Source organism: Chiloscyllium plagiosum, chromosome 34, assembly GCF_004010195.1.
Source record: "Chiloscyllium plagiosum isolate BGI_BamShark_2017 chromosome 34, ASM401019v2, whole genome shotgun sequence".
Taxonomy (NCBI): Eukaryota; Metazoa; Chordata; class Chondrichthyes; order Orectolobiformes; family Hemiscylliidae; genus Chiloscyllium; species Chiloscyllium plagiosum.
In genome coordinates this window covers 22,468,350-22,484,929 of record NC_057743.1, presented here as the reverse complement: position 1 = coordinate 22,484,929, position 16,580 = coordinate 22,468,350, and the positions used below count along the sequence as shown (strand labels likewise).

General features: G+C 41.1%; 1 protein-coding gene across 2 annotated transcripts in view; it reads right to left on the bottom strand.

Annotated features, from left to right (window-relative positions):
* Positions 1–16,580, bottom strand: part of acap3b (ArfGAP with coiled-coil, ankyrin repeat and PH domains 3b) — a 310,483-nt gene that overhangs the window by 19,917 nt on the left and 273,986 nt on the right. For both annotated transcript variants that reach the window (XM_043675828.1, XM_043675827.1), the window contains exons 11-14: positions 4,964–5,076; positions 3,019–3,070; positions 1,432–1,532; positions 429–540 (exon numbers count right to left, since the gene is read on the bottom strand). In XM_043675828.1, the coding sequence (XP_043531763.1) occupies positions 429–540; positions 1,432–1,532; positions 3,019–3,070; positions 4,964–5,076 (378 nt within the window). The remainder of the gene's footprint in view (positions 1–428; positions 541–1,431; positions 1,533–3,018; positions 3,071–4,963; positions 5,077–16,580) is intronic.

The window sequence follows — 16,580 nt, the reverse complement described above, 5'->3', positions numbered from 1 at the left end:
CCTTTACCAAAATGAAAGTTAATTTGTTCACCTGCTGGTATAAGTTACATTTGACACATTACATCCTTGAGTGCAGTGTAATGTTTGAATATTGAAACTGTTTGTGCCAAATGTTTGAAGAGTAACCATCTTTCTGACAGGCTGGACTGGGCCTCGCTTTAACATCATGACAGCACATCAGCAGCATAGTACTGCACTGCAATGTTAGTCCAGATTTTGTCCTTGGGTTTCTGGAGTGGGATCTGAGTCCATTAGTCAGAGTTGGATTAATCAAAATGGAGCCACAGCTGGTTCCAGGCTGGTTTGTGACATTCTGATGTCTTAATCAGGGAAATAATTGGATGGCAAAAAAACAAAAATTATTTCCATTACAGCTGATGTGACCCTCAGCATGGAACCGTTCATCTGAAGGGTTATGCAGCACTCACATTGATGTAATTGTTATCTGGACTCTCTCTGTATGCAGTGGCAATGCTAGCCTGCACTGCCTGAATCCAGGCGAGACGTAACTTTTCCGAGTCTGCCTGCAGCATACAGCTCCTGTAGAAAACAAAGTACATGGTCAGGGAAAGATCTTAAAGGCTGGATAATATTTAGTCTTGACAAGAGGCCATACTGTTTTAAATTCCTTTGTTGCCGTCAATAGAATAATCAAATTCCCACACACATGGTGAGAACCAGGTGACCATTGTCTTTATCAATTTTTAAAACTTGATTTGAGAAAATAAAATCCGTGAGTTTGAAGTGACTATCAAGATTGTCCTTTCCAGAGTCTTCATCTTAAAATGAAAATCCGATTCACTTTGGTTGAGACACATGATAAAGGGGATGGGCATATTCAACTTGCAATTTGAAATCAGAAATCTTTTACTTTTACTTCCTGGCTCCAGACTTTATCAAAGGCTGGGGGAGCAATCTGTACAATCCAAGAAACGTGAAAACAAGGAAGCAGCCTATGTCCATAGCATTTGGTCAAAATAGCACCCACTGTACATTAGTACCCAGGGTCTGAGGGCAGGGTTTTGATGTATGTCAATGACCTGAACTTGGGTGTACAGGACACAATTTCAAAATTTATAGATGATGGGAAACTTGGAAACATAGCAGACCATGAGGAGGTTAGTAGCAGGATAATATTCATGGGTAGACATGTGGTAAATAAAATTTAACCATGAGAAATGTAAAGCAATGCAAATTGGTAGGAAGAATGAGGAAAGGCAACTTACGTCAAAATAGATAACATTTTAAAGCAGGAACAGAAAAACCTTAAGCAGATAAGTAAAGATCTCTGCATCATGTCAGCACAGAAGGCATTGAGCATCTCCCTGTCCAAAATGCTTTTACCTGACCCTCACTATTTCAGTTCGCCAATGGGAAACGTGGTGACATAAAGATTCTACACAGCAATCACCATTTCTGCTGTTCACTCACTTGTTTGGAGAGACAACCTCAAAACAAAAGCGCCTCTCGATGTCCTCACAAGGTTTGACGGAACAAAGCCGTAAATCGTCGACCACCACAGTTAATGCATCCTGCAAGTTAGAACAGAATTGTCATCAGAAGTAGCTGATGGATCATGGATTGCAGAGAAGGAATGTAGTTTCATTCAATCGCAAACTAAATTAGCATCAATAATGATTTGCCACCAAAAGAATTAACAAAAGGCTGACCAATGTGAGATTTAAATGTCCAATGAGATGATTCCTTTAATGCAACCTTTAATCTATGCCGGTAGCTTCTCTAAGGCTAAGGAACAGCAAGCATATAAGAACTAGCCACTGTAAACTTAGTGGGATAATTGCTCACAATCACTTTCCAGCAAATGTTACTGACATGCATGTGTATACCCAGTTTGGATCAGGACACGTTGGTGACATTCTGATATTGGTGCAACATTTGGTCATATTTTGAAATGTATTGGACAATGAATTATGTGTGTATCTAATTCCTAAATGGACTGAAACACTCAAAGGCCCTGCAAAGAATGTAATCAGACAAACAGTGACCCCAGTTTAAGAAGGTCAGATGATTAGCAAGATTGTAGATTCATATTATTCTCCCCTTTGAATGATGTCTGGTTACAATCATTGGTACCTAGCAACATGAGCAAGAAAGGCAAGCTTCAGCATTAGTCACTCATCTGCCTTGTTAAATGCTGCTAAGGGACTAAGATGTCCCCTGGGGTGGGAAATGCATCACTGCATGTTGCATCAACAATGCATCTGCACCGGAAGAGCTCGAGGCAAACCATGTGTGTGTGTGTGTGTGTGTGTGTGTAGGGGGTATGGGGGGGGGGGGGAGTGGGAGGAGGAGGAGTGGGAGAGCCGGCATACTGTCTGTCCACAACCAGCAGTATACAAAATGAGCACTGGCAGGGTTATAAATACTGCCCATTTCCATTGCCAGTCACCCCTAACACCAACAAAACAACTTACACAGGTAAAGCACCTTTTTACAAAATAAAATAGCCTAAGCCTCTTCAGAAGTGAAACTCTGCTAACTTTCAGTGGCATTGTCATCACTGAATCCTCCATTATCAACATCTAGGGGTTACCAATGACCAGATGCTTAACTAGCAAGCCATTATAAATACAGAAGAACCTCGATTATTCAAATTTCAGATTATCTGAACAAAATCAAAAGGTCCCAAAGCATGGCTAAACTATGTTATCTGGCATTCGATTAACTGAACAAAATACTCGTGGCTGTGGCCTTCGGATAATCGAGGTTCCTCTGTACTGTGGTCATGAGAGGAGGTCTGGAATTGGAAATTTGTGGCATGTAATACCTGACTCCTGAAAGCCTCAACACCACCTCCAAGACACAGCCTGGAAGTTCGATGGATTAATCTCCACTTGTCCAGATATGTGCAGCTCCGACAACACTCAAGGAAGTCAACACCATTCAGGGCAAAGTAGCCTGCTGGGTTGGCACCCCATCCAATATCTTAAACATTCATTCCCTCCACTACCAAGTTTTCTGTCTCAATAAATAACTATCAGATTGTCAAATTCATACCTTCATCTTCTTCTGATACACCAGCTGACTGTTTTGTATTGAAAACCACCTCCTAAAAGTCAATTTAAGAATTAAAAAAAATGTATCAGTCATATTTCATAATAATTAAATAAATGCATGGAAACTTAAAATGATGTTTCTGGTGTATTAAAGTTCTCAGGTTACTTTGTAAAGCCAGCAGTAGGCAATTCCACAAATTCATTTCAGAAATAGGTCAGGGTGGGAGTTATAGGATTTCTGCTACTGTTAGTTAATGGCTGCTTTCTATCAGTGATAACCGATGTCAAGAACAAGAAAAAAATGAGCCATCAATTTTCCAAACCAGCTGGTTACTCATGTCAACAGGATTAATAGGCTGCTGTCTTAGCGGACAGTAAAACAAAGCAACTATGGGTGCAGACTCCAGTGATAAATGCCATTGGACTCAATTCGACAGCCAGTAAGGTAAAAATGACAAGGCTGAAATCTTTTCCTAGCTACAATTGCAAAGATAACTTAATGCCCTTTTATAGGGCTATAAATAGGAAAACATTCCCAATGTGGAACTGCACTTCCTGAGAACACAGACTGGAAACTCAAGTGTGGAAGCCAGAATGAATGGCAGCAATTACTGGTAAAGTCAATATATTCGCACCTCCCTTGTTGACCTAATTTATTGACCCTTGATCTAGCTGCCTCTCTGTACTGGAAACATTGCCCTACAACACAATACCCTCTAATGGGCATTAGTACATCTTAATATATCAGAAAGCTGCATATGTTTGGTATTGTGTTGTTAGTCCCAGCTTTGAGAATCCAATCTCTCCAGCATAGAACATAGAACAGTACAGCTAGGTACAGGCCCTTCAGTGCTTGTTATTGTGCTGACCTTTTATCCTATGCTAAGATCAATTTACTATCATCCATGTGCCTATCCAAGAGTCGTTTAAATGTCCCTAATATATCTGACTAACGAACATACGATGTGACCCGGTGAAAGATGTTACAGGAGTGAAGGAGTCAAAGAAGAAAACATAAGGAACTGGCTGAGCATCCTGTTTTAACCAAGGGAGGGCTCTTTCAGCAGCCTTGAAAGGTGCAAACAGCTTGAGAGTTTGCTATGCAGCAACTGCAATGTGCAAATCTCCCTGCAGAACCCAGGATTCACACACAGTGAACACAGGGATGTACTGCCACCTGCAACATTGTGGGAACTGACTGAATACTTTCACCAAAAGTATATGTTCAGACAAAATGCTGTGATCAGCTGGGAATTTGGCACAGATCTTTAAAAATTGTCAGCAACTTCTCCTTGGTCTGTCCAATGAAAACACCAATAAAAATTGGAATTTCATGACATGGTGGGAATCTTTTTCCGTCTTTGTAACGAATAGGTTTCTTTAAATTGTCTTAAAAGTTGAAATGCATATTTTGATAATATTTCTGGATGGTTACCCAGAATTTAAGCATCCATTAATGTTGAAAATTGGTCAGATCAACACCATGTAGGATACAAATCGTGACAAGGGTGGTTAACCTAATATCATCTATTGAGTTCCATCAGCACTAACTACTCACTAGGTTGGGAAACATCCAAATTCTCCGAAGTGACACTGCTGTTCTCAGTAGAAAGAACAATAAACTGAATTAGCCAAAAGGTGTTCTTTAAGTATATGGCTTTAAAGGAATGTTTCATACTACATCCTGTGTTTTGTACAGCAAAAGGACAATGGACTGGTGTGAAAATTTGTCAAACTCAATTTAGTTATGGAAACTAAAGGTAGGCAGCACTCCTGACCTGCATACTAGTTTTAGGGTGCACTTGTACCATTACTTTAGCCTGCACCAATGCTAAAATCATAAATATCAAACACAGAATTTAAAGGGCTTTTGACTGATCATTACTGCACCTTAGGCATTAATTGCATCCAGTTTAGAACTGCTATTAAAAGGTAACACTACATACCGGTTCCAAGTCTTAAAAGCATTGCTTGCTCTCTTGAACAAATAACCTTCCATCACCACTCCATTAGGAGCATCGATATTGAATTCAACTTTGGAATCATCATATGAGAAGTCCTGTGGATAAAAAAAATATATTTGTGATGAATACAAATATTTTGAAATTCAATTGTATAATATTTTGAATCTCAAACATTGATGACTTTGCTGTCCACCGTTAACATCCATATGTCTTGATTCATCTGAATATTCGAAAGGTATAGAGCCACAAGACATTGTGATTCATTGTAGCTTTGCTCATTATGTGACAGAACAGGGATGAGCTCAGTTTCCATATGTATGTTGTTAAATTTAGCTCTGCTTCTTCACCATAATTGCCACGATGATTTCAGATTGCAAAGCTGAACACTGAGAAACAAAATCTTATCCATCTCACAAAAAATGTAGCTCGCCAGCAATTTAATTGCTCTTAGCAGTTTTATGCTACAAGCTTTATAATCTATAATGTTGATGTCCAGGCAGAGCTTTAACCTCACATTCCATCCATTATAAAGACCATGATCTTCCACCTCTGCAGTATGGCCCACATTAAATCCTCCTCAGTCCCAACACTTAAAACATTTATCTGCTTTTCATTCTTCAGGACAATTTCTCTACTGATCTCAGCAGCTTTCCTAGCTTCATATTGCACTGTTCAAACTCATCCAAAACTCCAGTGCCTCACAGTTCATCTTGTCCACATTCTGAACCTGTATTAAGTCAGTCTTCATAAATTCACTGCCCGTGCCCTGCATCACACTGAATTTAGCATTTATGTTCTAGTTTACAATCACTCCATGATCTCTCTAGCTTATCTCTGCAGCCTCTTCCAGCCCCCAGCCTGCAGTGCTAAATCAGACGTCCTGTACACACTTGTTCTCCTGTTTTGCTGCAGTCTTAATTAGGGATTGCCCTACTCAGATTACTTTAGGGTCTCATCTTTGTCATTACATCAAGAGGTTGTAAGTTCAAATGTTGTTCCAAGACCTAAGTGCATAATCAATATTGACACTTCAGTACATTAGTGAAGAAGTGGTGCATTACCAGAGATGTTGTCTCTTGGATGAGGCATTGAAGTAAGGCTCCATCTGCTCAGATTGTCAGAAAAGCTTCCGTGGTAGTTTTTGTGTAGAAGGATAGGGCTGTCATATCACAAATCAGCCCAGAAATGCAGCCCTCATACTGACCAAAAGGTATTCTGAGGCCAATAGATGGAGCTATTATTCAGGAATCGACATCATGAAACTGCATTTTAACTGTGGTCAGATGGGGCTCCCCTGGTAGTTCAGTAGGTAAACACATTAGATGGTGTGGTGTCGACGCTCACAAATCAGAATGATCCCACATTCAATCCCTAATATTTACCACCTCAATTTACGAGGATGTTCAGGCACTACAGACTTAAGAGTAGGAAAGGGAAGAGAAAAAGCAGGGAATTCCTAATAGCTATCACTGAACACATGAATATCGGCCGAGGACAGGAATAGGGGTGGATGTGGGACTACCTGGGATTGAGTGGCCTGTGAAATGCGCTGTGGTCTCACAATGGTAGTGTCTGTGAAAAAAACATGATGTGTTAAGGCATGAAGAGAAATCTGAGACAAACAGGGAACCCACAGTCATTTTCAGAGCAGAAAACAGAAATGCACAAGTTAATTTTCTAAAATTAGTAAAGGAAGCTGTAACATTCTACAAATAGATGAATAAATACAAAGCCTGCCGATTTGATAGAAATTGCCTGTCATAAAACTAAAAGATTTTAAAATGTGTTAATAAATCCTTGTCTGGTTGTGAGCATTTAATTGAATCAAAGGGAATTCTGGCATACAATGAAAGGGAAATTTCCTCTATCCATGGTGCTGAAATCTCAAGGAACATTATTCACTTTTCAAAACATGGCCTGACCGGACCCGTCTAATTAGATATATCCACAACCTGCTCCAAGCACAACTAATGTGAGTTAATCGAATTAAGCATGACCTACAGTAAGACAAACCTAATCAATAAGGAGACAAACACTTTACCCTTTACCTTTTTATGGTTTATAAAGGTCAGATTCTTTCGTCTCATGCATTCTTAAAGGGAGGTACACATTTTAAAATTTTTACCTCTTCGCCTCCCAGCTTTGACTAACAATTAAAAAGCAAGGGCCACCCATCCAACCAGCAAGTCATTTTGGTTTAGGCATCAAACAAGATTATTCAGTTAATTTTCACAGTCTGTTTTCAAATAGCTTCGGCAGCCTACTGGTGGTCTCATATTAAATTTACATCATGGGCAAAGTTTAGAGAGAAAAAAAATCTGTCAATTTCAACCTTACTGCCACGGGGAGTAGCAACACTCCACGTACAAAGGGAAGAGAATGGGAAATCGTGCAGGAGGTAGTTTCAGAGCGGAACTATCAGTATTATCAGTATGAGCTTTGACAAAGGATCAGTGAGACTCGAAACGTCAGCTCTTTTCTCTCCTAAAAGATGCTGCCAGACCTGCTGAGATTTTCCAGCATTTTCTCTTTTGGTTTCAGATTCCAGCATCCGCAGTAATTTGCTTACTATCAGTATTAGCCCAGTACTTAGCTGGTTCATCAAGGTAAAGTTCTGAGTTTGAATAGGAGTTTTCCAAGTCTAAGTCCGATTTCACCAAAATGGATTAACTTCGTCCCCCGGGACACAATAAAGACCCACAATAAACATCTTTGTGGGTCGATGCTTAACGATACATTCTCAGAATCTCCACCAGGATCAGACTGGATTCTGAAAGGTTGATGCTGAGGGATTTATAGCTTTCACTTCTGCTCGGCGAGCCGGACTTGGGGCTAGATATCGATGGTTCACAAAACCAAGGCATTAAATGTTAATTGGGGCTGTAATTCGCAAGCCTGGAATCTGCATCTTAATAAAGCAATGCCCAAACAAAAGAGATGCTGCGTCTTCATGTAACAGGGAACCCACGGTTATCAAAGATTGCATCTGCAGCACTCCCGGACTGAAAATCACAGCTAAATTCTCCCAAGTTCCCAATTTACATTGAAATATTAAACATAATGATAATCTCCGCATATCTTATACAATAGCGTCTCCCTTTTGCTCACTAGACTATGCCATTTATAACAAATTCGCCCTCGACATGTAAGAAACGTTAATTCTCTCTCCTCCACAGATTAGCTACAATTAAATTTTAACGGGCCCTATTTCAACTCTGTCCAACATTCCGAGTTAAAATCTCGCCCCGGCTAACTTTGCCAACTCACCAGCGTATTATCAAGTCTGCCAAAGATCTTCATGTTTATTTCCAAACGGTTCGCGTTAAAACACGCTGCTTTTCAAAAAGAAGTACGATGGAAATCAAGAGCCGGGAGCCGAACAAAGTTGTTGTTTCAACAATCAGAAAAATGCATCTCCAATGATCTTCAAAGAGTGAAACGTTGCTTCCAGCCGGACAGATTTCGCGTTGCAATGTTAATCTGGGTGAGTGGTAGGTAAAGTCCCTCTTTGGCCTTCGGAGGGTCGCTGCTCGCCCCTGTCTATCCCTTTCTGAATGCCGACGCTGCACTGAAGTGTGCCACCTGCCCACTGCTCATGCCTTCAGTCCCACACAATAAGCTGCTGTTAGCATACAGCTGTCACTCTCTTGTCATTGTAACACTACGGCTTGGAGTTGCAGCCGCGTCCTGCGCTCTCATACCAGCCCCACCAACCCCCACAAAGTTTAACTCTTTCTCTCCTCTGCTCACCGGCAGCAATTGCAGTCACTGAACAGAAGGGTTAAAACCAAAATCCAGCTTCACATGCACCCGGCTGCCACTAGGAGCGCCTCCAGCCAGCGAGCCCACCCTCTTTCCCTGAGCACGGGAGCTAACACACATGCTCAGCAGCAGCTGTACTGTTTGTGGGTCCAAGCCTCCATCTGCTTCCGTCTGCTCTGGCATCTTTGCTTAATCAGGCTGACACCAGTCTTTTCCCAACCCCCTCCTCCTTTGTTGCTAAGGAATAAATCACATTACTTTTGTTTTGTTTCAGGAAAAGGGCAAAAAGCCCCTTAGGAAACAAACTAAGAGCGCAGGAATTCTGAAAAGCGATCTTTTCAAGGACAAAGGCTGGAAGTCAAGGAGAAATTTATGTTATTGTGTCCAGCACGTGAACTATCTTCCACATTAAAACGCTTGTTTACCTATTTTAAATATTGTACTGCTCTATGGTCACAATATGTTGAAATATACTTCATTCACTGAGCACTTGGCACAACACACTGACTTCCACTGAGTGTTTCAGGTCCATTACCACCCTGCGGAATTGGTTCCAGGGAGTGTCAGTACTTTCTATATGAACAGTAATACTCTGCTTACCCAAAGTTATCTGTTCTGGTTGTGTTGCCAAGGCATTGTAAGTTACTTTATATGAATGGTTGCTGCAGGGTCCTGGTGCCTCCTGTGTGAGAGGAGTGGTGATGATGCACACCACCACTGCCCAGCAAAAGAGATCAGACATTTCATCTGCTTTGGTTTCTAAGAAGACCTGATTTTCTTGCACTGGGCTATTTCTCCCCATGTCCTGATTTTCCACTTGGCTGAAGTGGTAAGACTTCTGTAGATGGCACCTTAGTGAAAATAGACTTGAAGGTTGTGGTCAGAGTCACACCATCTTGAGATTAACAGCATTGCCATAAAAAGAAAAATTTACATCCATTTAGCACATTACCTGTCCTTCAGATGCCCCAAAACATTTGACAATACATGAAATCTTTTTCAACTGCACTCACCACTGTTAGCTTGAAAATACAGCAGTCAATTTGCACACAGTATTGTCCCACAGACATGTTTTCATAGAATCTTATAATCCCTGCAGTGAGGGCACAGGCCATTCTGCCTATTGAGTCTATACTGACACTCCAAGGAGCATCCCATCCAGCCACCACCACCCCGCCCCCCCCATACCTGTAAGTCTGCATTTCCCATGGCTAACCCACCAAGGCTGCACATCACTGGACATTACGGCTAATTTAGTATGACCAATCCACTTAACCTGCACAACTCTGGACTGTGGGAGGAAACAAGAACACAGAGAGGAACCTCGCGCAGAATATGCAAACTCCACACAGTCATCAGAGGGTGGAATTGAACATAGTTCCCTGGTGCTGAAAGGCAGCAGTACTAACCACTAATATTTAGTGCTTTCAAAGAATTGGACTAGAGACAGTGGACTATTTCTCTCCCTACTTCCAGACCTGCTGAGTTTCTCTAACACTTTTTGTTTTGGGAATGTTTGTTGAAAGATAAATATGGGGCAGTTCACCAGGGAAAATGCCCTTGCTCCTTTTCTCACGAGTACCACAAGTTATTTTCCACCTGACTGAGACGGGTTGAGGAACTGTATTCAATATTTCATCCCCAGGAAGTTTTGCAGTATTTTAATGAGCAGAGGGACCTCAGTACTGCAATGACTCACCTCAAAACATAATTTCATGAGCTTTATAAATGAATTATTTGCAACCATCTCTTAGAAAGCTAAAGCCCATTGCTCTTCCATTGACCCACAACTTAAACAATAAAAACTGTTAGGCAATGCCTTGCAAATAAACTCCAGATGAAGAAATGGGACAAAGACTGGAAACCTTAATTTTTGAAAACAGCATTGGCTCAGGGACCAGAGAGACAAACATGAATTGATGAAACAGCAGGAAAGACATACAAGAACACAATGGTGTGTTGAAACAATATAGGATGGAGCAGCTCCTACAGTGGGGGAGGAGGTAAGGACAAAAGACAACAGATGTCCCAGAAGAATACAAACAGAGGAAAATTCTGATCAAGGAGTTGGAGCAGTATAAAAATTAAAGAGCAAAGACTGTGTAAGGTCTATAAATATTAAATCACCGCATAGCTGAGCAGCTGATGTTCTTTTATTGATGTGAGCAGGCACCATTCAGTGACCTTTCAGATTAACAAGAACAAAAGGTCACATTCAAAGGTTGGGAAAATCAAGCAACAGAATGAAGTAAAAGAAAAGTCTTGATGCAGAAATTTGGCTATCTGATATTATCATAAGAACATTCGCTAGACTGAGACCAAATCCCTATGTTCACTGTTTTAACAGAAATATTTAGTCAAGGTTAAACAACACTTAAAATAGTGGATGGAGGAGTTAGATCCTCTTATGCTTAGTGTTAGTTGAACATATTATTTTATGCTGGTTTAATAAGTCATGGTACTACCCAAAGTAGAATTGGTTCACACACATCAGAAGGACTCTAGATCCATTTCTGCTCTTTTCTGACTAAACTGAATTACAATGTAGTAGTGATAAAGAATCACTTACATAGTGCCTTCAACATTTGAAAATATACCAAAATACTTCACTGAAATGCAACTTGACAGAAATGGGCATCAAATCAAAGAATAAGATTTTAAGAAAGATGACTAAATGCTTGCTCAAAAGGTGGCATTAGGAAGAACTGTAAAGGAAAACAGAGAGAGAGAGAGAGAGAGAGAGAAATTGTGCTATAATTGGCATCCAAAGTCAAATCCAGGCAGAAATGAGAAAGAAGAGTTAACTACAGGGCTTTTGCCCGAAACATCGATTCTCCTGCCCCTCGGATGCTGCCTGACCTGCTGTACTTTTCCAGCACCACACTCTAATCTCCAGTATCTGCAGTCCTCACTTTTGCCTAATCTTCCCACAGCCCCCGTCAATGAATATTGTACATCTGACAAAGTGAGGAGTAGCCACAAGAGACCAAATAACCTCTTACATGACCTCTTGCAAGTGGTATTTGTGTGACAGCTAATGCTCAGAAAACCACATCCCAGCAAGAGAAAGAACCTTTGCCATAGTTGGGGAAAACACTGCCGAAACAAAGTGCTTTTGTATTTGATTGCTTCTTCATTTCTGCTTCCACAGATTTAGGATTTAATCGAATTCAAAAAGCTTGTCACCTGACATGAACAGTCAAAGCAAACTACAGAATAAATGAGAAATGAAAAATACAGCATCTGCAAATAGATGCAATTTACTGAAATCCTTTTAGTATGTCAAGCTGTAGATTTGGTATTTTGGGCAGTCACATTAAAGCAATTCCAGCCTGCAGCGACAAGACCCAATGCTGGTTGATATTTTATACCTCCCTGTGCACCGCAGTGCATTATATAAATGGCCTATTTTAGTCACTACTTACATAAGCACAGTCAACAAAAATACGTCACCTTTGGAGTTAAGGTTAGTTGAATTTCTGACATGATTTTCATTCTGTCTGTTGTAATTTTAACTGTACCTGACATAAAGATTCCACTCACTACATAATGCCAACTGCACACTTTTGTTTTAAAACAGTTGTAAATGATAATGCCCAGTGGCAAGGCTCTGGTCAGACAACTGCAGAGCTTTTGTACAATATCAAAACTAGACAAAGATGACTATCATAATCATAGAACCCGTACAGTGTGGAAAGTGCCATCTGGGTCAACAAGTACATATTGACTCTCCAGACAGCATCCCACCCAGACTCACCCTCCCTACCCTATCTATGTAACCTTGCATTTCCCACATTCCTGGACACCATGTGCAATTTAGCATGGTCAATCCACCTATTGTGGGAGGAAGCCAGAACACCCAGAGGAAACCAACTTGGACATGGGGAGAATGTAAAAACTCCATACAGTCACTGAGACTGGAATTGAACCTGGATCCATGGCATTGTGAGACAGCAGCATTGACCACTGAGCCACTGTGCCACCTACAGTGGACTACTGGGTCTTGGTGTGGTTTCTAACATCCCTATAAAATTGCCATAGAACATAGAACAATACAGCGCAGAACAGGCCCTTCGGCCCTCGATGTTGCGCTGACCTGTAAACTATTCTCAGCTCGTCCCCTTACACTATCCCATCATCATCCATGTGCCTGTCCAAGGATTGTTTAAATCTCCTTAATGTAGCTGAGTTAACTACAATGGCAGACAGGGCATTCCATGCCCTTACCACTCTCTGAGTAAAGAACCTGCCTCTGACATCTGTCTTAAATCTATCACCCCTCAATTTATAGTTACACCCCCTCATAAAGCTGACATCATCATCCTAGGAAAAAGACTTTCACTGTCTACCCTATCTAATCCTCTGATCATCTTGTATGTCTCTATCAAATCCCCCCCCCTTAGCCTTCTCCTTTCCAATGAGAACAGACCCAAGTCTCTCAGCCTTTCCTCATAAGACCTTCCCTCCAGGCCAGGCAATACCCTGGTAAATTACCTCTGCACCATTTCTAATGCTTCCACATCCTTTCCTAAATATGGCGACCAGAACTGTACACAATATTCCAAGTGTGGCTGCACTAGTGTTTTGTATAGTTGCAGCATGGTATTGTGGCTCCGGAACTCAATCCCTCTACCAACGAAACCTAACACACCGTATGCCTTCTTAACAGCACTATTAACCTGGGTGGCAACTTTCAGGGATCAATGTACATGGACTCCAACGTCCCTCTGCACATCCACAAGAATCTTTCCATTGACCCAGTACTCTGCCTTCCTGTTATTCTTCCCAAAGTTCATGTTACAACATTCACCGTAGTCCCAATGGTAATGGTGGTAATGCCACAGTGTGAGGGTATGGTGCCAGAGGTGCCAAAAACCATACTGGGAAGGTGTATTTTCATAGCTGTTTCAGAAGCACGACTTCCAGTGGCAGTAACCAGTCATCACTTTGTTCTATCTGTGAATGGGCTGAGTGACTCAGGCCTTCTGCACATTGCACCAATGCTGATTTAGTTGTGGTGACAATTGGTAGTGTGTTAGTGCATTTAGTTTTTTTGGGCACAGCAAGTAGGGGAAGGGCAGCCAGATAATGCAGGCAGAGGTTGTGCTGCAGTGGCACTCAAAATGTCTCTGAACAAGCCTTGCATCCTTTCAGTTCCTAGTGGTCATTCAGCATTGCTAGACCACTTCCCATTCCTGTTTTACTGCGTATGTTGTAGGGAGGGCAGTGCTCACCAAGATGGCTGGAACAGTTACCCACTCATAAATTTGAATACTTCAATTAAATCTTCCCTTAACTTTCCCTAAATGAGAACAGTCCCAGCCCCTCCAGTCTCTTCACAGAGCTGAATTCTCTTACTCTGGTTACCATTCTGGTAAATGAAACAAAGAACTGCAGATTCTGAAGATCTGAAACAAAAATGGAAATTACTAGGGAAAGTCAGCAGGTTTGATTTACCATTTTTGAAAGTCTGTTCTGCACCTTTTCTGAGGCCTTGACATCTTTGCTATAATGGAACATAATATTTCTGTTGAAACATCACAGTGATTGGTAAAGATTTAGCTGAATTTGCTAACATTTTCTCTCTACACATTTAGAAACCGGAGGATCCCATAGGCTCTTTTAAAGTTGTGCTATATCCTTCAAAGGTCTGTGTGCATAATCAGTCTCATAGAGTATTAAAGCAGTGGGAAAACTCAAGGCACTTAATGGACACTGTCCTTGGTACTTTTTCTGCTTTATAAGTGATAATGGATTCCCTTTCAGGAACAGAATAAAAAGATAGACCTGCACCATTGCTTAGCAATTCCTATTTGTGGGCTGAGTTTTTTTTAGGACCAATTCTACAAAGAGAACGATAACTTCACTGGAAGTGGGGAAAATTCCACTTACACTTGAACAAACAGGAATTCCGTTGCATTTTCAGAGCAGAATGAATGCAGTTCCAAGCATGTTCCTGGCACTTCCACAATGTCACCACAGGGACAATTTTAAACAAATGGTTGAAGGATGTTACTGAGGGAGTAATTACCTCGGTTTATAACATTTGGACTTGGGAAAATTTAATTGGTGTGTGTGTGTGTATTTTTGTTTTCATGGTGGCTCAGTGGTTAGCACTGCTGCCCACAGCACCAGGGATCCAGGTTTAATTCCAGTCTCGGACGACTGTCTGCGTGGGTGGGTTTCCTCTGGGTGCTCCAGTTTCTTCCCACAATTCAAAGATGTGCAGGTTGGGTGAATTGGACATGCTAAATTGTCCATAGTATTCAGGGATGTGTTGGGTAGGTGCATTGGTCAGGGGTAAATATAGGATAATAGGCAGGGGAATAGGTCTGGTTGGATTACTCTTTGGAGGGTCAGTGTGGACGTGTTGGGCTGAAGGGCCTGTTTCCACACTGCAGGGATTCTATGATTCTATGATCAGGACTCATCCTTGGTGCTATTTCCTGCTTTTACAAGGAATAGTTAAGCAGATCACAGTTGCTGATTTCAGTTTACAGCTCAACCAGAGAGTGCAAGATATGGTGATATCTCAAATACTATCTTGCCCCTCATTCCAAGGAATATAGCAATAACTGTAGGCTATTTGGCTCAACAAACCGATGCTACCTTTCAACTGGAACACAGCCAATCTGTATCAGGATAACATGCCCTTGTTTTATCTCCCTGGATTCCCACACCTGATAAAAATCTGTCAGCATCATGGACAGAAAGTGCAGAGTGACAGCAGCAATAAAATTTGGTCATCACAAAACAATGGGCCTGAAATTCCTGAGTCACCATTCCACCCTTAGAAGGAAAACCCGTCAACAGATGCCCAATAATATTAATCCATCTCAAAACACAGACACAGGGTGACTTAAATAATTGGCATTAGCAATTTGCCCAAAGTGCCCAAATCTAATACGAATAAGAGGGAGTCTGTACCCATGGCACAGAGTCAAGATTTTTCATGGCTGACCACTCTTTCTTGTTTCTGTGCTCTTTGAGGGGTATCAGGAAGGTCCCTGAGTTGAAATTTGTTTGATTTACTTCCCAATTCTGTAACTATATTAGAGTGTGTACAATTAACCTGGGAGCAGCAGATTATTGAAGTCTGCAAACTTGATTGTCATAAACCACCGAAAAAAAAAACCCTTGGGGAAATGTCCTTTTAGTCTCTCACTACTGACATCATACTATCCGGAGGGGATTGCTCTTAAGAGGCCTTATCACAATAATTCATCAACTTGGGAAAAATGTCAATGTCAAGGCTTGCACATTTTGTGTTACAAGGAAATGCTATTTCCTTGAAAAAAACCCTGCAGTTTCATTCAACTGATGGAGACTTAATAACTTATAATGGCTTTAAGAGCAATGTCTTTTCATTGCCAAACTTTCCTTTTAAATACATAAAACAAGTTTCTGTTTTTTGGATAGTGCACTGCATGATGCCTAGTTCATGTCAAAAGTATTTTGAGTAGCAGCAGCCATCAATAATGGAGCTTCATGTGCAAGAACACAAGTCTCCCTCAACATTGTGATTTCAACTGTGACAGTTCAGATGTCCCTGTACACAGACATAACTCATTCACTGCCTAATTGTTCATTAAGTTTGCCCCAGAAAAAAAAGCAATCACTGTATCTTTTAGATGGCTTAATTCCGGCCACAAACCCTCTCACGTTTCTAATGCTCGAATGGACCAGAGATTGGTGTTGCAACTTTGTGATGCACTTGGTGGCTGATGTGGTATCATATGTCATGATGGTTGTGGATGACAGGGATTTAATTCATATGAGACAAAGAGGGAAGTTTTATATGTATGTAGTGTCTTTCTCAAATAGCCACTTTTGAAGT